This window comes from Podarcis liolepis, assembly GCF_965112155.1.
Source record: "Podarcis liolepis genome assembly, chromosome: 7".
Lineage (NCBI taxonomy): Eukaryota > Metazoa > Chordata > Lepidosauria > Squamata > Lacertidae > Podarcis > Podarcis liolepis.
This window is the reverse complement of record NC_139561.1, coordinates 6,687,892-6,708,581: the sequence shown is the minus strand read 5'-3', so window position 1 is coordinate 6,708,581 and position 20,690 is coordinate 6,687,892. Positions and strand designations below refer to the sequence as shown.

Genomic DNA, 20,690 nt, shown 5'->3' with positions numbered 1-20,690 from the left:
TGTGATTTGTCCCCACAAAACACTTCATCACAGTTTCTTCCTATCTATTCAAAGGGCCTTTGCTGCACAATACCAAATGTAAGAATTCACTGATAAATGTATCTATGCACTGGCTCACTGGGAAAATTTCAGAAATGCATATAGACACGTGAGCTCAGCTACTCAGCAGCCCCTCTGCCTAATTCCTGGCATCCTGATACCTGAGTGCCAGACAGGTAGCCATTCCAGAAATAACAAACCCAGATGAAGACAAAAGGGTGTGGTTAACTTGACTGGAAAACAGGGAGATGTAAATATCTTTTTTGTTACACTTGATGGGTGTTTGGTGGAGGGCAAGGAGAACCATGGGGCAGGATCCAGGATGCTCAGATTACGGCCACCAGACCTCCCCTTTCAGGATGTAACCATGATGTATTAGTGATGTAGTTTGGGGGTGTGTAACATGGGGATTATCAGTTAATAAAAGTTGGGGGGCTCTTTTGTTCGGGGCTTCCATCTTGTTCCACCTTGTGGCAGGTGGGAGTCCTATCGCAACAGTCTTCAATAAAGACCAAGCCTACTGGCTGCTGTTTTGCTTTGGTATTCCTGGCTGGTGTCCTTTGTTTTTTGTCAAAGGGAGCCCTCAGATTTCTCTGTTAACAGTTGGAAGCCACCACCCCTTCTCCACTGGCAGTGGGGCACCAGCATGGGCACTGGCTGTTGGGGTGTCGCTGCCTCAGCCCACCTCATGAGAGCCAGTGTGGTGTAGTGGTTAGGAGCAGTGGACTCGTAATCTGGTGAACCGGGTTCGCGTCTCCGCTCCTCCACATGCAGCTGCTGGGTGACCTTGGGCCAGTCACACTTCTCTGAAGTCTCTCAGCCCCACTCACCTCACAGAGTGTTTGTTGTGGGGGAGGAAGGGAAAAGGAGATTGTTAGCCACTTTGAGACTCCGTAGGGTAGTGATAAAGCGGGATATCAACTCCAAACTCTTCATGGGCAGGCTGGCCCTGACCTTTGCCACCGCTGAACCTCACATCAGCCTCTTTCTCACTACAAGCTATCACAAACACCATCCTTCACACCACAGCACACAATGCCCTCCCGGGCCTGCTCCTCTCTGGGGACGATAGGGCTCTGCCTCAGCCCTGGAGCAGGAGGCAGGTGACCCCCCACACCACGGGGGAGAAGGCCAGGAGGGTCCCTGCCCGGGGGTCCTTGGCCGCTTGACTGTAGAGCTCGCTTTCCATCATGGGGTCCGACCAGTTGGGGTTCTGGAATCCGGGCTGCGACATCTGCTTTCCAGCCGAGGAAGAGCCTTGCCCTCCTCGGGAGAAGCGAGACCTCCCAAGGGAGCTCAGGCCGTATCCCACGGCTGCCCCCACTGCTGCGGCCCCTGCCACCTTCGCGCCGCGACTGCCGCTGGAACTTTGCCCGCTGCTGCTGCTCTTTGGCAGGGAGTGGAACCCGCCGCGTGATGACCCTCCGCTTTTGCTGCCCCCGCTGCCACCGCCTCCTCCTCTTCCTCCTCCCCTGCGGCAAACGGCAGGCTCGCTGACGAGAGCGACCAGGAGCACCAGGACCCAGTACCAGGCAGCCCAGCTCTTCCTCATGGTGTTATACCTGAAACAGAAAGAGAAGGTGGAAGATTCTAGGATTGTAGAGTCGGAAGCGACTTCCAAGGTTCATCCAGTTGTAATAAACGAAAATCTGCCCTTATTCCCTTATGGGGGACACAAGAGCCCTTATAGAGTCCTTTGCAGGTTCTCCATCGGTTGGAGGAAATAACAGAGGCCATATTGAGAATAACAGAGAATATTGAGAAGCAAAGCAGCTCGTAAGCCTGATCTTTATTGAACTGTTGCAACAGGGTGCTCCCCTCATACGCAGTAGAAGGAGGACCCAGAACAAAGGTGTGTCCGCCCTTATATAGACATTTAAAATTGCCCGCCCTGGAGTCCACGACCACCCCTAGAAACATCATATATACATCGCAGAAGGGGTGTAGCTCAAGACCACCCCCCAGATAGATCATACCTACATCACAGAAAGGGGTGGTGGTCTGCAACAGAAATCTGAGTGTGTTGTTTACCAGAAATCTGAGCGTGTTGTTTATCTCCTGTCTGGCAGGTTACCTGTTAATGCTTACTTGATTGGATACCCTGAGGAGCCTGGCCAGTCTTTTGTAATGATAAATACTTAGTTCCTGAGCCAGGTCACAGGCTCACCCTATTCATACACAGACATACCCTTAAGACTGGATTTGTGAAGGAAAAGACAACAGGGAGGCTTTTCCATTTTCCTTTGACTTTTCAGAGTAAACATTTGGTCAGTTTGGGAGCCAAAATGGCTTCATGGCTGTTCTCCTGGATGTTGGGCCTGAAGTCCAGCCCTTGCTACACCGCAGTAATCCATGGGCAGACCAGAGCTGAGGATCCATTCCCCACATTTGTGCATTGCAGCTGCACTGCACTGGTCAGTTGGCAACCCTAGCAGGCCGGTGGCTGTGTTGGCTGGGGCTGGTGGGGGATGTGGACCAAAGCATCAGGGGTGGGAAGGCAGACCTGGACTGAGGCTTTAGCTGAAAGCATTAAGTTAGCTAGAACAGGCATAGGCAAACTCCGGCCCTCCAGATGTTTGGGACTACAATTCCCATCATCCCTGACCACTGGTCCTGTTAGCTAGGGATGATGGGAATTGTAGTCCCAAACATCTGGAGGGCCGGAGTTTGCCTATGCCTGAGCTAGAAGGAGCCAAGAGAAGGCCTTGGTTGGCTCTGTAGCTGTAGCAGAGCACAGTAAGCTAAAGCAACAATCCTGGCCTTTTCGTTGCAGCTTGAGTGACTCCCCACAGAAGAGTCCTGGATTCTAACCCTGCCTGCTCCTGAGAGAGTTGCAGCCATTCTGGGATGCCTCAGCTTAGAGGTGGCATCCTGGCAAAGGCTGGCACGGAATGCGTCTCAGGCCCAAAAGGCGTTTGCTTTACTTGTTTCCAGGCAGAAGGCTGGTTTATGTGGCTGCCCGAACCACGTAACACTGGCCTTGAAAGACCTACATTGGCTCCCAGTACTTTTCCGAGCACAATTCAAAGTGTTGGTGTTGATCTTTAAAGCCCTAAACAGCCTCAGTCCAGTACACCTGAAGGAGCGTCTCCACCCCCATCGTTCTGCCTGGACACTGACGTCCAGCGCTGAGGGCCTTCTGGCGGTTCACTCACTGTGAGAAGCCAAGTTACAGGGAACCAGGCAGAGGGCCTTCTCGGTAGTGGCACCCGCCCTGTGGAATGCCCTCCCACCAGATGTCAAAGAAATAAACAACTAACTGACATTTAGAAGACATCTGAAGGCAGTCCTGTTCAGGGAAGTTTTTAATGTGTGACATTTTAATTTATTTTTAATCTTTGTTAGAAGCCGCCCAGAGTGGCTGGGGAGACCCAGCCAGATGGGTGGGGTACAAATAAATTATTATTATTATTATTATTATTATTATTATTATTATTATTATTATTAACATCAGAACAACTGAAGAGGCTGCTGGATCAGGCCAAAGGAGCCCCATCTAGTCTAGCATCCTGTTTTCACAGTGGCCAATGAGCAGGATCCCAGAACCAGAGCCCTCTCTCCCCTTCTGTGGTTTCCAGCAACTGGTGTTCAGGGGGCATTGCTGCCTCCAACTGTAGAGGCACACAGTGGCGTAGCGTGGGGGTGCAGGGGGGGCGGGCTGCACCGGGCGCAACATCTGGGGGTTAGGGTTAGGGGGCGCAAATCCACGGGTTAGGGGGCGCAAATTACTTGCCTTGCCCCGGGTGCTGACAACCCACGCTACGCCACTGGAGGCACAAAAGAGCCATCCTGGCTAGGAGCCAATGAATGCTTAATAATCCTCCATGGATTTGCCCAATCCTCTTTTAAAGCCATCCAGCACTGCCTCCTTTGGGAGGAAGCTCCATAGTTCAACTCCTCACTGCGTGAGAAACACTTCCTTTTAACTGGCCAGCCCTCAGCTTCATCGGATGCCCACAAGGCTGTTTTACGAGAGAGGGAGGAAAACTTTTCTCTAAATGCTTTCTCCAAGCCATGCATGATTTAGTAAATGTCTATCATGTTGCCTCGCCACTTTCCCCGCAAAAGCCTCCTCTTTCACGGAAAACCCAGATTGCCGTCTGTTCTGTAAAGGTAAAGGTAAAGGTAAAGGGACCCCTGACCATTAGGTCCTGTTGTGGCCGACTCTGGGGTTGCGGCGCTCATCTCACTTTACTGGCCGAGGGAGCCGGCGTACAGCTTCCAGGTCATGTGGCCAGCATGACTAAGCGACTTCTGGTGAACCAGAGCAGCGCACGGAAACGCCGTTTACCTTCCTGCCAGAGTGGTACCTATTTATCTACTTGCACTTTGACGTGCTTTCGAACTGCTAGGTTGGCAGGAGCAGGGACCGAGCAATGGGAGCTCACCCCGTCGCAGGGATTCGAACCACCGACCTTCTGATCAGCAAGTCCTAGGCTCTGTGGTTTAACCCACAGCGCCACCCTGATTCAGCATCAAAAGCAGGTTTTCTTGGGCCATGCAGTAGGCAGGGCAAAGAAAATGGGAAAAGTGCTCAGACATGAAGCAGGAAAGCGCAGGCCTGTGCCTAGAAAGCGCAGGGCAAAAGTTATGAGTGGATGAGCCCTTACTGGCCGTTCCTTTAAACTGAAAAGTCCCTGCGCTCAACACAATAGTCCAGGCCTAAGGTCAGGGCAGAACATTCTGGGAACAGCAACACAACAAAGAGGGTGAAATTGCTGAGCCATTGGCCCTCCAGGGCTTGCCACTCACATGACTCACTTGCACAAAAGCCTGAGTCCCAGGAAAGAACACAATACTCCAGTCCAAACACACACACACACCCTTCAGCTGCTGTCACCCACAGGCCAACTGCCAGAGGCTTCTGGCTCAGCAGTTCTCTGCTGTTGCCCCCAACCCCCTCCCCCCCCAAAAAAACCCTTTTGCAAGAACTCCAAAAGGGAAGACGTTGGAGTGACTCGCCTGAGGGGCCGCTGGAGGGCAATAAAGTCAAGTCGCCTTTATTGGCCTCGCATAAGAACATTCAGAATACATTCAGAATAGATAGGCCAGTGTGATCTCGTCGCCACCCCAACGGCACAGTCACCCGCCAAAGGGCAGAAGAGGCGAGCAAGCAGCCTCATCTCTGTGGGTTTCCAGCAAGGGCAAGATCCTGTAGCATACTTTGGCGACAAAAAATCAAATAGAGGAACTTAGCTACTGTCTTGGTGAGCTCCTGGTCTCTCCCCTGTAATAAGAAGCGCATAACCTCCGTCTCTGGTTTCCCTGTTGGAATACATAGATGGTCTAGAAATTGTTGGTGGAGATCATTATGTTGTTTAGTCGTTTAGTCGTGTTCGACTCTTTGTGACCCCCAGGACCAGAGAACGCCAGCCACTCCTGTCTTCCACTGCCTCCCGCAGTTTGGTCAGACTCATGCTGGTAGCTTCACAAACACTGTCCAACCATCTCGTCCTCTGTCGTCCCCTTCTCCTTGTGCCCTCCATCTTTCCCAACATCAGGGTCTTTTCCAGGGAGTCTTCTCTTCTCATGAGGTGGCCAAAGTCTTGGAGCCTCAGCTTTAGGATCTGTCCTTCCAGTGAGCACTCAGGGCTGATTTCCTTCAGAATGGAGAGGTTTGATCTTCTTGCAGTCCATGGGACTCTCAAGAGTCTCCTCCAGCACCAGAATTCAAAAACATCAATTCTTTGGCGATCAGCCTTCTTTATGGTGCAGCTCTCACTTCCATACATCACTCCTGGGAAAAGCATAGCTTTAACTATACGGACCTTTGTTGGCAAGGTGATGTCTCTGCTTCTTAAGATGCTGTCTAGGTTTGTCATTGCTTTTCTCCCAAGAAGCAGGCATCTTTTAATTTCGTGGCTGCTGTCACCATCTGCAGTGATCATGGAGCCCAAGAAAGTAAAATCTCTCACTGCCTCCATTTCTTCCCCTTCTATTTGCCAGGAGGTGAGGAGATCATCATACGTTTTACATTTAAGGGCCATGTGAGCTAGAGTTTCCACCAGGTGGGCATCGCATGGGCAGATCCTATCCCCTTCTGCCAAACCCGCAAACCTACCCCAAAGGAGGTTAGAAGGATTAGAACTGAACCTAGCCAGCGGAAAGGCCCTTCTTTCTTGCGGGTTAAACAAAAATTGTAAATAATTAAGATTAAATGCCCGCACCCAAGAGAGTAGAAAATAAAGAGGGGAACACGTTTTTCCCACAGTTGAGATTAGTTCCTGGTGATATATGTCCCACAGCCTAGTTTTTAACATGGTCTTGGTGAATGGGAAAGCCACAGCGCCCAGGAGATCCTCTGAAAGCCCGAGTTGCCGTATCTTTCTGCAAAACAGTTGTAGCCCTGGGGAACTATGGAACTCCCTCTTGCAGGAAGCAGTGGTGGCCACCAGCCCAAGGTAAAGGTAAAGGGACCCCTGACCATTAGGTCCAGTTGTGGCCGACTCTGGGGTTGCGGCGCTCATCTCGCTTTATTGGCTGAGGGAGCCAGCGTACAGCTTCCAGGTCATGTGGCCAGCATGACTAAGCCGCTTCCGGCGAACCAGAGCAGTGCACAGAAATGCCGTTTACCTTCCCGCCGGAGCGGTACCTATTTATCTACTTGCACTTTGACGTGCTTTCACTAGGTTGGCAGGAGTAGGGACTGAGCAACGGGAGCTCACCCCGTCGCGGGGATTCGAACCGCCAACCTTCTGATCGGCAAGTCCTACCACCACCCTACTTGGCTTCAACTGAGGATTAGACAAATTCATGGATGACTGTGCTCTGCCTCTACAGCTGGAGGCAGCATACCAATTGCTGGAAGCCACAGGCAGGGAGAGTTGCCCTTGTGCTCGAGTTTTGCTTGCAGGTTTGCCAGAGGCATCGAACTAGATGGCCTGATCCGCAGCACAAAAAAAGTGGTAGGTTGGAATAAGCACAAACTCTCAGGAAGCAAATTGTTTGGATTGCAGCTGAAGTGTTAAAACCGCCCAAAGGAAGGCAGAAAACTCACAATCTAAACCAGCAGGTAAGAAAGTCCATTGCACTTACTTTCTCCTAGGAGCAACCACCAGCGGCGGATGAGGACCCTCAGGGGGAAAGGCTCTCTGCCTGTGAAAGGCTGCTGACAGCGTGAATCCTCTGTGAGCTGGAAACAGAGTTGTTGTCAGAGCACATCAGGGCTCCCCAGAATGGAACAAAAGCTTGATGCCTCATCACCACCTGACTGGTCAATGGAGCAAGCTAGGCTCTTTAGACAGTCACCCTGCACAACTCGTGACCCACACACACACACAAAGTTCAGGATCCTGGCCAAACAACACATCCAGGAGGCTTATCAAGGCCCTGCAGAGCTGCCACAGGTCAGTGCAACCTGCAAACTGGGGCATCTTGAGTTGTACAGGGCCGGTTCACACCCAGTGGATCTCCTCAGGAGAAGAGGGTTGTGACGGAAAAGTTTGTTTTTGCTGGGCAGGTTGGGTCACCAGGTGTTTTCCTTTTTCCCCTGCCAGCAAACGGTTAATGAACGGCAGCTTCTGATTGGCCGGGGTTCCAGGAGGGGGAGTTGAAAAGGAGAGGATTCTGAGCAGGCTTCCTCAACCTCGGCCCTCCAGATGTTTTGAGACTACAATTCCCATCATCCCTGACCACTGGTCCTGCTAGCTAGGGATCATGGGAGTTGTAGGCCAAAAACATCTGGAGGGCCGAGGTTGAGGAAGCCTGATTTTGAGAGACAGTTTTTTAGGTTGGGAGAATAGGTTGGGAGATAGGGAGTGAGAGGGGAGAGAGTTGGTTCTGGGTAGAAACATCCACTCTGAGGAATATATCAAAACTAGAAAAAGGAGTCTCTGAGCTTAGTGTGAAGGACAGGGTGTGGTGTCCTGCAGTGGCGTAGCGTGGGTTGTCAGCACCCGGGGCAAGGCAAGTAATTTGTGCCCCCTAACCCGTCGAGTCTCTTCCACTAGATTAGCGCCCCCCCCAGATGTTGCGCCCGGTGCGGCCGGCCCCCCCTGCACCCCCCATGCTACGCCACTGGTGTCCTGTAAGAGTAATAGGCCAGGAATTAACTGGGAGGCTGAGGTGGAGACAGAAGTAGAAGCTGGAAAGAGACAGTCTCATTCCGGTCAGGAAGGGAGAGATTCTACAAAAAGAGAAGACCCCCCAAACCAGTTAAGAGGGGTGTGGTGATCCCTTGGGTCTGTTACTTGGAATACCTCCAGAGTAGAGTTGTCTAAGGGGTGTGTAACTGACAGGACGTTCCACCTTGTTTAAGAACCAAAATATTAGGCAGCAACAGCTGTGCAACAACTGAGAAGGAACTGAAGTGAAATAACATTATAATCTGAAGTATCTTGTGTTTTACCCACTTTGTGTCATACACTTCCTTTGTTTAATAAAATCTTTATTGTTTATTTAATTAAATCCTGCCCAGGACTCCAAATTATTAAGTTTTCCCTCACACAAGTCCCCCACAAGATAATCTGGGGCAGTTTGTAGGAATCCGTGGAATTGGTGTTCTGCGAGGGCTCTCTGTCACCTGCTACTGTGAGATGTGCACAAAGGATGGTGAGTGAACATCTTTATTCAGAACCAACTCAAGCTGGCATCAGGCATGACAGAAGCTCACCCCTTCAAGGCCAGGTCTCCACTTTTGCCTGCTACCATTTACCAGGTGAATGGGACACGGGTGGCGCTGTGGGTTAAACCACAGAGCCTAGGACTTGCTGATCTGAAGGTCTGCGGTTCAAATCCCCACGACGGTGTGAGCTCCCGTTGCTCAGTCCCTGCTCCTGCCAAACTAGCAGTTCGAAAGCAAGTCAAAGTGCAAGTAGATAAATAGGTACCACTCCGGCGGGAAGGTAAACGGTGTTTCCGTGCGCTGCTCTGGTTCACCAGAAGTGGCTTAATCATGCTGGCCACATGACCTGGAAGCTGTATGCCGGCTTCCTTGGCCAGTAAAGCGAGATGAGCTCCGCAACCCCAGAGTCGGCCACGACTGGACCTAATGGTCAGGGGTCCCTTTACCTTTATTCACCAGGTACGTAGATCTAGGTAGCTACTTGGTTATCCCAAATGCCCCAGAGTAAAGGGTTGTGAGCCCATGGGAAAGCCCCAGCTTCGCACACAAAGTATTGGGCAAAGACTCCTGGCAATGTCCTAACTTGAGACAAGGTAGCTTCCTGTTTCTTAACTGGAACTGGTAACAGCTGTATATCAGTGTCCTTACTTGAAATTGCAGTTGGCAGCTTCTCAGGTCATAGCCAGACGACCCATTTATTGAGCAGGCATCTTGATTTGTTCATAGGGAGGCTACAGGGTATTACTCCACACTTTCCTGTGCATTTTTCCTTATCGGAAAAAGTCAGATCATTTGGGGAAGTGGATTTGTTGTTACACAAGAACTCCAAATCAGCATTAATTGGGCAACCCGAATCTCATAGAATCATATGAGTTGCAGGGGACCGTTCTTCTTCTTCTTCTTCTTTGGCGATCCCTCGTAGCCGAGTAAGATTGTCTTCCACAAACACGGTTTTAACAGTGAGTCCGTAAGTGACTGTGGAGGCCAATTCTGGATCCACACGTCCTTCCACAGTGGGGACATTGGTTTCCAGGCGGGAGTTGATCACGGTGTGGATTTGCCAAGCGTGCCTTCCTCTTAGCATGTTTCTCCAGTGTGGTGTAGTGGTTAAGAGCGGTAGTCTTGTAATCTGGGGAACCGGGTTCGCGTCTCCGCTCCTCCACATGCAGCTGCTGGGTGACCTTGGGCCAGTCACACTTCTCTGAAGTCTCTCAGCCCCACACACCTCACAGAGTGTTTGTTGTGGGGGAGGAAGGGAAAGGAGAATGTTAGCCGCTTTGAGACTCCTTAAAGGGAGTAAAAGGCGGGATATCAAATCCAAACTCTTCTTCTTCTTCTTCCTCGCGTCCTGAGTTCGAGTGTCTTCAAAGCCCACGACACCACTGGTAAAGGCTGTTCTCCAACTGGAGCGCTCACAGGCCAGTGTTTCCCAGTTGTCAGTGTTTATACTACATTTTGCGTGTGTGATTTGCCAATGTGAGGTTGAATCCGTTCCCCTACTAGTGACAGTCTAGAAGTGCACTGATCCCACCAATATTATTTGCAAGCATCTTAAAACTTAAAAGCACTAGTGTGACCTCAGCTGAGCATTTGTTGCATAAGCCTGGGCAAAGAGGCATATCTTAAACAAGGAAAAGTTTATTGAGAAGAACAATGTAGAATTTCAGGGAGTCGGTCCCTATCCCGCCTACTAAATTAATTGAACTTTGTCCTCACATAACCCCAAACCTTCCAGAGCTGCGGGGATCTCAGATCCAAACTGTGCCCTCATTTCATTCTCCCCAATTTCTTCCCACAACAATTGAATAAAACCAGAGGACCACTGTTGCATTTCTATTGACAAAGTGCTTTAATTAAAACAAAATAATCTAGTTGCATGTGCTTCATACTATATAAAGTGGTATTCACAAGGTGGTTTTATGAAATCCATGGTCCAAACCTCTCCCCCCACAGCACAAGCCTTTGAGAGATCCATGGATTTTTTAAATCCAGCTAAACATAAATTCTGAAGATACTGCTGCTGCTGATGGAAGACTTGGGATACCAAGTATTATTGCATGTGAATGACAGATCAAGATATTGCTAGCTCAGCTCAGCAAAAACAGCTGCTTTCTCACTAGGGGTTGTGGGGGAAATTCCACGCACATGCACCCATACACTCACGCATCCCTGGATGCTTATTAACTTTGTGCCCTGCAAGCTCAAAGCCTCAGGACACTTCCCTTTTCGCCTGATGGAAGCCTCCCAACAGAAGCTTTTCCAGAAAAGGACCCCTGCAGAGCAGATTCTCCAGCAATGTAGCACACAGCACTGATAGAACAAATGGGTACCAATTCTGTTCAGAATGGAAACTGCAATTTATTCTTACCAAGCAACAAATATATTGTCTGAAGCAGGTGAAACCCCGTGAATTAAGAGTGGAGAACTTGCAGCAGCCCTCCAGCAGCTGTTGGACTCCTGGTCCCATCAGCTCCAGCCAGCATGGCCAACAGCCAGGGATGATGGGAGTCGGAGTCGAGCCTGCATCGGAGGGCCACAGCTTAAGTCAGCCGCGATGTAAACACAGATCTAAGGGGGGAAAGCTTTAAGAACAGTTTAAAGCCAACTTGCACGTTCCGAAGTGTAGAGTGGTAAAGCGTTTCTGGACAGGACCAATTCAGTTTCAAGGGGGTGTGTGGCCATTGCAAATCTTAGTCATCCTCCTCCACCTGGTAAACTCACAACACATGTAGCATGCCAGAAGGCCACCTACTCATTTGCCCAGTGTGCTATTGGTCCATGTGCGTGCCTCATTCCAAGAAGCAACTCCCCTCCAGCCTGAAATGGTACATTCCAGGAAAAGCACCGCCACTGGGTTCTACTTCGGATCTGAACTAGGCCCTAGGAGCAATTTTTTGGCACAACGTTTTTGGTGTGTGGTAGCGGGGAGAGGGACTTTTCTTCCTAGCCAATGATTTCATTTGCAAAAGCCACACTAGGAGACATTTGGGGCTGGGTAAGAGGTGACACGACAGCTATCGTCGAATATTTGGGGGGATTATCACATAGATGATGGAGCAAAATTTATTTCCTCCAGAGAGCAGGACTCAAGTCAATGGGTTCAACCTACAATAATTTCAACTATGCATTAGGAAGACTTTCCTGACGAGGCAAGGCTGCCTTGGATGCTGGCAGTGGGCAGCCCTCATCGACTAAATGGCTCCCGAGGTTAACCTTCCAACGCTATGAAGATTCTCTGAACAGTTTTCTGTGCTCTGGGATAGAAGCCGCAACGAGGACTTTCATCCCCCAAGGCCTGCTGGCCCCTAGGAAGGCAAGGGCTGGAAGCATCAAAAGACATCTCCTGCCCACCTCCAAAATAAGAGCCAGCCATATGGGCTCCTTGGAGCAGAGGGAGGATGGACGTAAGCAGCGCCTTGCGACAAAACCCTCCCCTCTTCAGGAGGCTGGGTATGGATGCAAAGAGCAGTGGTTTTCAACCAGTGTGCCTTGCTGCCCTGGGGCGCCTTGAATGATGGTCAGGGGTGCCATGGGCAACACTGCCCTCTGTCCCTCTTTCCTTCCCTCCCTCCTTTGATGCCCTCTCGCCTCCCAAAGGCTTGCAAAACTGTTTGCTGCAGCAGCCCTGGCTACAAGCTTTCCAGGAGAATGCTGCCTCTGGGGCTGGCCAGGGGGTGCTTCCCCGGCCCCTGTGGGGCAGTGGGAGGAGGCACCTCTCTTTGGGGCGGGGGGGGGGGGCAACTCAAGAGACCATAGGAAGCAGCAGCAGCCGCCTGGAGGACTCCCAAGGAGAGGGGAGGAGGCTGAGGGAACACTCCACAAGTGGGGGTGCTTGAAAAAGGGTGAGGGGCTGCCAGCTCTGCAGGCAAGGGGGTGACACAACTGGGCTCCTGAGCCCCACAGGGGTGCCACAGAAAGAATGCAGTCGCAGGGCTGTCTTAAGCGGCACCGGGATCGAAGATCTGCCCAACGCCCCTGCCCCCAGTTACCCAGTCCCAGGTGCGCAGGAGGGCGGGGTTGGCTGGCTGCCTCAGTGTCTCGCTGGGTCGGTCACCTCCCAACTCACGGCGCAGAGCCGCCTGCAGCAGAAGAGCCTGCCACAGTGCTCCAACCAACAAGCTGGCTCTTTCCCGTACTCAACTCTCGGGCCCTAGTCTCTCGGGCTGGCGCCCGGGTGCCCCACACCCCTAACGCCTATGGGTAAGACGGCTCTGTGCAGTTGGTCAAGGGAGCTGTGGATGCAAAAGGTTTGAAATCCTCTGGAATAGATCACTGGACACAGTAGAGAAATCTGCTCAATAAGACCCCAGAAAAGAACCAGACATAGGCCTGATTAGTACACAGAATCTCAGAATTGTAGAGCTGTAAGGGACTCAAAGGGGTCCTCTAGTTCAACTCCCTGCAAAGCAGGAACCATAGCTCAAGAGTCCCTGACCGATGGCCATCCAAGCTCTGCTTAAAAGCCTCTACCATCTGCTGAGGGGGTTTGTCCCACTGTCGAACAGCTCCTACTGTCAGGAAGTTGTAAAGAACACATGTAAAACAAACAGCAGTTCATCCACTTTTTAGCCAAAAACGTAGCATTTATATCTGCACTCTAAGGTGTCAAAGCGCACCACATACATAACCTCTGCAATCCTTACAACAGCTCTGAAAAATAGACCTGTATTATCTCCCCTCCATTCTACAAAAGGGGCATCGAGGCAGAGAAAGGGGTTTGTGTATGAGCACCTAATGAATTCACAGTAGAGGTAAGACTTGAACTCGGGCCCTCTCAGTTCACAGCTTTCAGAGACTACGTTACGCTGTCCTTCCTGTCAAGAGTACATTTCTATTATTGCTAAATCTCACACAGGTAACTCCAGTTGCAATCGGAGGTGTGTCGCCCATCAGCCAACCCTATGCCAAAACAAGGGCACTTTGCTGGGCAGTCCTTGTTTACATTATGAAGTTTAATACGCCAGGATATTCATAGATTTGGGACCTAGAGGGTCATTTAGTCCAACCCCCTGTGGTGCAATTCCTTCAGGATCGCCCTTAAAGCACAAGATGGTTGGCAACTCTACGCTGGCCCATTGCTCAGGTACAGCTTCCATAAGCCTGCGAAGGTGTGTCTACTTCGGGCACGAGGTCCTGGCTCAGACATGCACTTTTTACCACTGGTTAGTTGCAAATTCTTGCGTGGGCGTGACCCTCTGCAGATTTCGCATGACCTCACGCGCGACACAAGCCAGTTCACACTTTCAGTCGCCCACCGTCAAGAGATGCACACCCCTGTTTGTGAGAGACCGAACCCTTAGCCAGAGCAATGCAAGTCAGCTTTTGCAATCCTGAGATGCTCTTGCTTAGATCCCAAGAGTTCTTAAAATAACCCTCCCAAAAAACAGACTTGCCCTTTTTAAAAAGGCGACCCACCCTCTAGTTTCCGCCAGAGACTGAAACCATGAACAAGAATGGAATGAAATGTACATTTGGACTAAAGAGTGTACAGCAGTCGTTCCCAAAGTGGTTGGTTCCACCCCCCAGTGGGGTTACTAGTGGGGGGGGTGAGATGCTAAGAGGCAAGGAGGTGTCTAGAGGTGTAAATGGCTGATAATAATTATTTTATTATTTTCACCCCATTGAAGAGCTAGTATCACTGGATCAAGTTCATCACTTCTGATGACTCAATTAAACTAAATACTTTTAACTGGGTTATGGGTAAATGTGCAATTTTTACCGTCTTGAGTTATCTTCTTTAGCAGGTGGCGCAAACTGCTATTCTGGACAATTCTTTTTACAGGGTAGGGGGTCATTGGGCTTGAGTTTATGGAACCAAGGGAGAGGTGGCCCCCAAAAAAGTGGGGGAACCACTGGTGTACAGGGCTGGACACAGACCTAGACCTACTTAAGAGCCGACCCAATGAAGTACTGTACCATCGATTTCAGAGGGACTCTCCAAGTACAGTTAAACGTGGATCCAGCCCACAGGCTACAATCGTCGTTGCAAATCTGTTTGTGCTCTTCAGAGCTTGTTTCCAAGCGCATCATAAGTAGGCTGCTTTCATGTGCTGGTTCATTTTAGAATCCTTCCCCCCCCCCCCAAAAAAAAATTATTATTATTATTATTTATATAAATTATTGCTGTTATTTTCCTGTGCATGTAATATTTGGCATATAGATAATAATAAAAGAATAGAAAAGGCTGGAGCTTAAAAAAATATCCACAATCCGTCTAGTGCAATTTAGAAGTGAAAAGTTGTTAAAGGGTTAGCTAGCAAGAAAGAGGGGAGACATACAAAGTGGGTTTACCCAGGAGGAAGTTCCACAAAATTTTGGTGGGGCTTCCTCAGGGAGTGTTAAATATGCTCAGGATTTCAGCCCCAACAAGCAACAACACACTAGAAAAGAATCATTTTTGGGGGGTGGTATGCAGGGGCTAAGTAGGAAAACTTCTGAATTATTATTTCTTTTCTCAAAAAAGCTCCACTGATGCCACTAAGGGCAGGACTACATATTACACATAAATACATGTTAATACCTGCTGGCCACTTATGTTAGTGCAAAGCAGCTCAAGGAGAGAGGAGATCATTTTGGAATGCATTAGTATGGGGGGGGAGGGGAAACAGGATGGTTAACCCTTTCCTGACCCACTTCAACTAAGACCTGCCTTCAGCGGGGTTCCAGGAGAAACTAAGACCGTGCCTGGAACCCAACAAGAGGAAAACCCACTCAGGGATGAAAACTAGAGGCAGAATGCAGTTGGCAGGGAGAGGGTTAAACACCCTTCCCCCTTCTTTGCTTCAAACTGCTCCCCCACAGGTGATTTTTGCCATGCGCCTTATGCAGAGGGATTATTTCCCAGCCATTTTAAACCCACATCAAAGGGAGGTGGGAAACTTTAAAGCCCAAGAGCTTCTCCTGCAAAACCTCCTGGGCATTTGGCCTCCATATCTGTAGAACTGGGAGAGGTTCTTGAAAATGGCGCGTCTACAGTTGCAAGGGGTGGAGGGGAAGGAGAACAAATGCATTTAGGATTTAAGTAGGAGGGGCCAAAATCTGCAGCAAGGCCCCAGACGACCCGCTCTTGGGTCTATTTATGTTTGGATGGGAGAGTAAGCCGGGCATTTTTAAAGCTGATGGAACTTTGCACCATTGCTATATATAGCAAGGCCAACACAGGGTTAACAGCCAACCTTAAAGAAAATTGGTTTATCAAAGGGAATTTTCACTGTTGGCCTCCATAGCTGGGCCATCAGCCCATTCAAACAGCGGAGCCAAAGAGTCTCCGAAAAGTGGTGCTGCCTGGGTCTACAGTGGCCCCTTGTCTTCAGGGCATCTTAGGGGCCCGAGCCCAGTTGCCCCCACCTTGGCACCGTACAGAGAAGGTATCTGTGCACTGACTTCCTCAGCCACAGGTAAACCCAAGGCAGTTTTGGGCACTCCTTACCTGGGCCAAGATGAAAACCTGTCTGCCTCTCCCCATCTCAAAGGCTCAGTGGAACCAGGAGGAAGGGGGACTCCTGGAAGGGGCTTTAGCCAGGCCAAGCTGCCACGGGCGACTTTGCTGCCTGAGCAGCAGGGAGAAAGGAGCAGCCAAGGCTGCAATCCAACAGGGTGTGCGCAGAGGAGGCCGCGCCTGAATCCTGTGGGTCTGTGAGAGCCCGGCTTAAAAACATGAGGGAGAGCAAGAGGGAGAGGCCACAGAAATGGGTGGCTGGGTGGATGAGAAAGGGCAGGTAGGACTAAGACCAGGCCTCCCAGCGGGGGGAGAGAAAATCTGAATATTTTACTTAGAGCTCAGAAATGACCAAAAGAGGGGGGAAAGGGAGGAGACTTCCTCCTCTGGCCCTGACTGGCCACCGCAAAGCCAGAATTTGCTTGGAAGGTTAAAGCGGCGTTTTGGTGGCATGCAAAGAGGATGCCCCCAACAGAAACAGAACCTCAAAATCGCCCGGCTGGAGAGGCAAGAAGGTCCACTGGGTCCAGGCTGGCCAAGAGGCAAAGGCTTTGGTGTCTGCCTTGTTGGTCCCCAGCAAGCAGTGTTCAAAAGGTCTCCCGCCGCTAAAGAGAGAGTCTCCGCTGAGTTCACCTCCAGGAAAGCTTGGAGGAAAGGAAAGACAGTTGGTCAAGGTGGGCTCTGTGTTCAAGTTCTGCTCCAGAAAGGAAGAGCCGCCTTTGCTCGTCGCAGCACAAGCAAACAAATCTTCTCCAAGACGTGGCTCTTCTGGGGCCCCAGCAGAGGCAGCAAAATCCGCCCAAGGGCAAAGGCTTCACATTGTGGCCGGGCCTTCGGAGATCTCTTCTAATCGTTGCTCAATCATTACACGCAGGACAGAATACCTGAAAAATAAGCAGTGTCTTACAGCTTAAAAGGAAAAGGGTGTGCACTCCAGACCTTTGTGGTGAGGAGAGAGCAGCCTTCTCCACTGGGGCGTCAGTGTGGTGTAGCGGTTAGAGTGCTGGACTAGGACCTGGGAGACCAGGGTTCGAATCCCCCCGTGGTCACTGCCTCTCAGCCTAACCTACCTTGCAGGGAAGTTGTGAGGATAATATGAAGGAGGAGGGAGAAGTGCAGCCTTGAGCTCTTGGAGGAAATGTGGAATATAAATGTAATAATAAAAATAATAAAGAAAACTCTTTAGCGGTGGGCTGCAACAGCACAGCTGGGTGGAGATTCTGGGGCTGATAGGAGTTGTAGTCCAACTTGGTTGGAGGGCACCAGGTTGGCCAAGGCTGCTCTGCATCTTAAGCATCATTTCAAGCAATTCCCACGGTAACATCCCCAGACTGGGCCCTTAAAAATATATTCAGAAAGAACTGTGCTTTGAGGACTGGAATCCAGGGAAGGAAGAGCTTACTTGTGTTTTAGTTTCTTGACTTCACGATCTTCTTCCTCTTTGAGTTTCTGAATGAAGCTTTTCAGGACGGGCATTTCAAACTTGATATATTGAGCAACCTGCCCAGGAAGGGGGAGGGAGGCAAAAAGAAAACAGAAAGGTGATGGAATACGCCACCCCTGTGAGGCAGACACAGAGAAGAGCTTGAGAAACACACATCTCCTGCCTTGAGGTTGGGACTGGCCCTGCTCAGCTACCCACGACTGTGTATGCACAGACCTGAGCACCCTCTTCTGGCGCAAAGGGGAACAAGAGTGCTTTGGGTGAAGCTCAGAAACTTTCTACTTTAATTGTGTGCATTTCCTAAGGACAAACGGCAGTCAACGGTTCTCCTGTTTAACACCAGGGCAGGAGGAGAATCTGTTACGATATGGATGCAATGCGGCAGCGAGCTGCAGCTAGCTGGAAAGCAAAACATGATGGGAATGTTGGGACTGTTCCATGGGAACAGAGGGACAGTCTATTCACAGTGCTGAGCACCGGATTTAGCTCAGAGTGTAATTTGACCTGTACAGGAAGTACAGGAAGTACAGGAGGTGGAGTTTGTCTCTCTGCTGATGGTGTTTGAAGAGAGCAGACGTGTTTCTCTGTAATGCTGCTAAGACAGAAATAAAGGCATGTAAATACATTTCGGTCTATCTCTTTCCCCTGCCTGGGGGGGGGGGAGAGTGGTGTGTTCTTCTCACGTTTGAGGAGGATCGCCGATCGTGACCTAGCCTGGATCCTGCCGGAGAATGCAGACAGGGAGGTCAACCGGGATTCAAGCCGGGTGCCTGGAGAGTGGCCAGTTTCTCCTGATAAGGCTTGATTTCCTAACAGAATCAGGATCAGGACTGAGCTCTGTGAGGAGGGGAAGTTAACGATTTTCTTCGTTCCTATTAAAAGAATCACTTTCTATCTGCTTGCAACACACTTCCACACTTCTTGTCAGATTGAATCCTGACAAGACAGAAGTACTGTTTTGGGGGGACAGGAGGCAGGCAGGTATGGAGAACACCCTGGTCCTGAATGGGGTAACTGTGCCCCTGAAGGACCAGGTGTGCAGCCTGGGAGTCATTTTGGACTCCCAGCTGTCCATGGAGGCGCAGGTTAATTCTGTGTCCAGGGCGGCTGTCTACCAGCTCCATCTGGTATGCAGGCTAAGACCCTACCTGTCCGCGGACTGTCTCGCCAGAGTGGTGCATGCTCTGGTTATCTCCCGCTTGGACTACGGCAATGCGCTCTACGTGGGGCTACCTTTGAAGGTGACCGGAAACTGAAACTAATCCAGAATACGGCAGATAGACTGGTGACTGGAAGCAGCCGCCAAGACCACATAACACCGGTCTTGAAAGACCTACATTGGCTCCCAGTATGTTTCCGAGCACAATTCAAAGTGCTGGTACTGACCTTTAAAGCTCTAAATGGCCTCAGTCCAGTATACCTGAAGGAGCGTCTCTACCCCCATCGTTCTGCCCAGACACTGAGGTCCAGCACCAAGGGCCTTCTGACAGTTCCCTCGCTGCGAGAAGCCAAGTTACAGGGAACCAGGCAGAGGGCCTTCTCGGTAGTGGCGTCTGCCCTGTGGAACGCCCTCCCACCAGATGTCAAAGAGAAAAACAACTACCAGACTTTTAGAAGACATCTGAAGCTTCCCTGTTTAGGGAAGCTTTTAATGTTTTAATGTTTGTATTTTAATATTTTATTGGAAGCAACCCAAAGTGGCTGGGGAAACCTAGCAGATGGGTGGGGTATAAATATGTTGTTGTTGTTGTTCCAAATATCCCACCAGGACCAAATGACACTTTGGGAGAAACTGAGGATGGGAGAGATTTTGCTGAGACCCCAATAGAGGACGGGCAGAGGAAGCATTAAATCCCCTCTCCCCAGACCCTGCAGTCTCAACCCCGACTCCCTCCCCTATTCCCAGCTGTTATTCAAAACAGACAAGTTAAATGCAATGATGCATTTAATATATGGCCCACGTTTCGGCCCCCGTGCCACCCGGTCAACAGAGAAGGGCTGATCTGCTTGCAACGGCTTCAACATGACCACTGGATGGAAGCAGAGAGGTGCGTCCACACTCACCCAGGTGCTGCACCCAGGGCCATAGCTAGGGGGTGGTGAGGTGTCACCTCTTCCTCGCCTTTCCCCCAGCCTCAAACGCTGCCCCACAGGGAAGCTGCTCCACCAACCCCTTGATCATTTCACCTGCCCGTCTCCGAACTGAAATAGGATTCCACCGCAAAGCAGCAACTCACATCGTAAGTGACTTCTTCCACCTGGTCCTTTTCCATCAAGAACACCTTGGAAACTTGTTCACAGGGTCCCTGCAGAATCCGAGCGATCAGCGGGTAATCTGTCACTTTTAACTTCTGCTTTTCTGCATGAAACAGCGAGTGTGGATAAGCAGGGACCCCTAAATCCACCCTGTTGCCCCAGACACAGAGGAGGGGGGAACAGCAACCAAGCAAGAACTTTCTGAGAAGCATCCAAGAAGGGGGTGGGGGCCGTTTTGCCACCCAAGGGCCACATTGACCCATAGTCCATCCCTCTTGGGGCCTTATGTCAAGAGAGGTTGTGGCCAAAGTGTACAAATTGGTGGGCAAGTATTGCAGCTCTCAAGGCTATCTGTGAAAAGGTTTTCCCACCAGCTACTTCACACCGTTTTAAATTATTTTTATCATCCATCTTCAGGAGCGTTGCTGGCCGTTCCCCGAGTTGGTGAGGCTCGTTTAGCAACAACGAGAAACTGAGCCTTTAGTGTCATTGGCCCAGTCCTGTGGAACGCCCTGCCACTGGAGATTCAGCAGGCACCTTCTGTGCCAACTTTAAATGCCTGCTGAAAAAATGTCTATTCCGCCAAGCCTATGCAGGCAAGTAAGAATACATCATTCCACAATGGTTAATTGATGCCTGCTTTTAACCTTAAAAATATTTTTAATGGCCTTATTGTATGCTTTTAGATTGTTGTAGTAAACCGCTTTGGTATTTTTTGATATAGCGGTATACAAATAAATAAAATATTTTTAAAAATTCATTTTAAAACATGTTTTAAATGCACATATGGCGGGGGGCTTTGAGGCAGGTGAAGTTAACAGCTGGGGTGGGCTTAACTCATTTCCCTTCCCGCCCCCCATGCTCTGTGGCATCACAATTAGGCTGGTGACCCATGGCTTAAATCCATAACTGCTTAGCTGCACCACAGCCCTATTGAAACCAGCACACAA

At 50.3% G+C, this 20,690-nt stretch overlaps 2 protein-coding genes across 3 annotated transcripts in view; both read right to left on the bottom strand.

Annotated features, from left to right (window-relative positions):
• Positions 1-433: 433 nt before the first annotated feature.
• LOC310711962 (uncharacterized protein) lies at positions 434-7,901 on the bottom strand. The gene is made up of 2 exons (XM_083514491.1): positions 7,075-7,901; positions 434-1,601 (listed from the first exon to the last, which is right to left on the bottom strand). The coding sequence occupies exon 2, from the start codon at positions 1,589-1,591 to the stop codon at positions 1,121-1,123; it is 471 nt and encodes a 156-aa protein (XP_083370617.1). The 5' UTR covers positions 1,592-1,601; positions 7,075-7,901; the 3' UTR covers positions 434-1,120.
• Positions 7,902-10,432: 2,531 nt separating this feature from the next.
• The window catches only part of RASSF2 (Ras association domain family member 2), a 45,427-nt gene continuing 35,169 nt past the window's right edge, over positions 10,433-20,690 (bottom strand). For both annotated transcript variants that reach the window (XM_083514392.1, XM_083514393.1), the window contains exons 9-11: positions 19,722-19,843; positions 17,443-17,540; positions 10,433-16,924 (exon numbers count right to left, since the gene is read on the bottom strand). In XM_083514392.1, the coding sequence (XP_083370518.1) occupies positions 16,855-16,924; positions 17,443-17,540; positions 19,722-19,843 (290 nt within the window). In that variant the 3' untranslated portion in view covers positions 10,433-16,854. The remainder of the gene's footprint in view (positions 16,925-17,442; positions 17,541-19,721; positions 19,844-20,690) is intronic.

Bases quoted from the DNA above. Each gene is read 5' to 3' on its own strand.
- LOC310711962 (XM_083514491.1), bottom strand. From the start codon at position 1,591: ATGAGGAAGAGCTGGGCTGCCTGGTACTGGGTCCTGGTGCTCCTGGTC.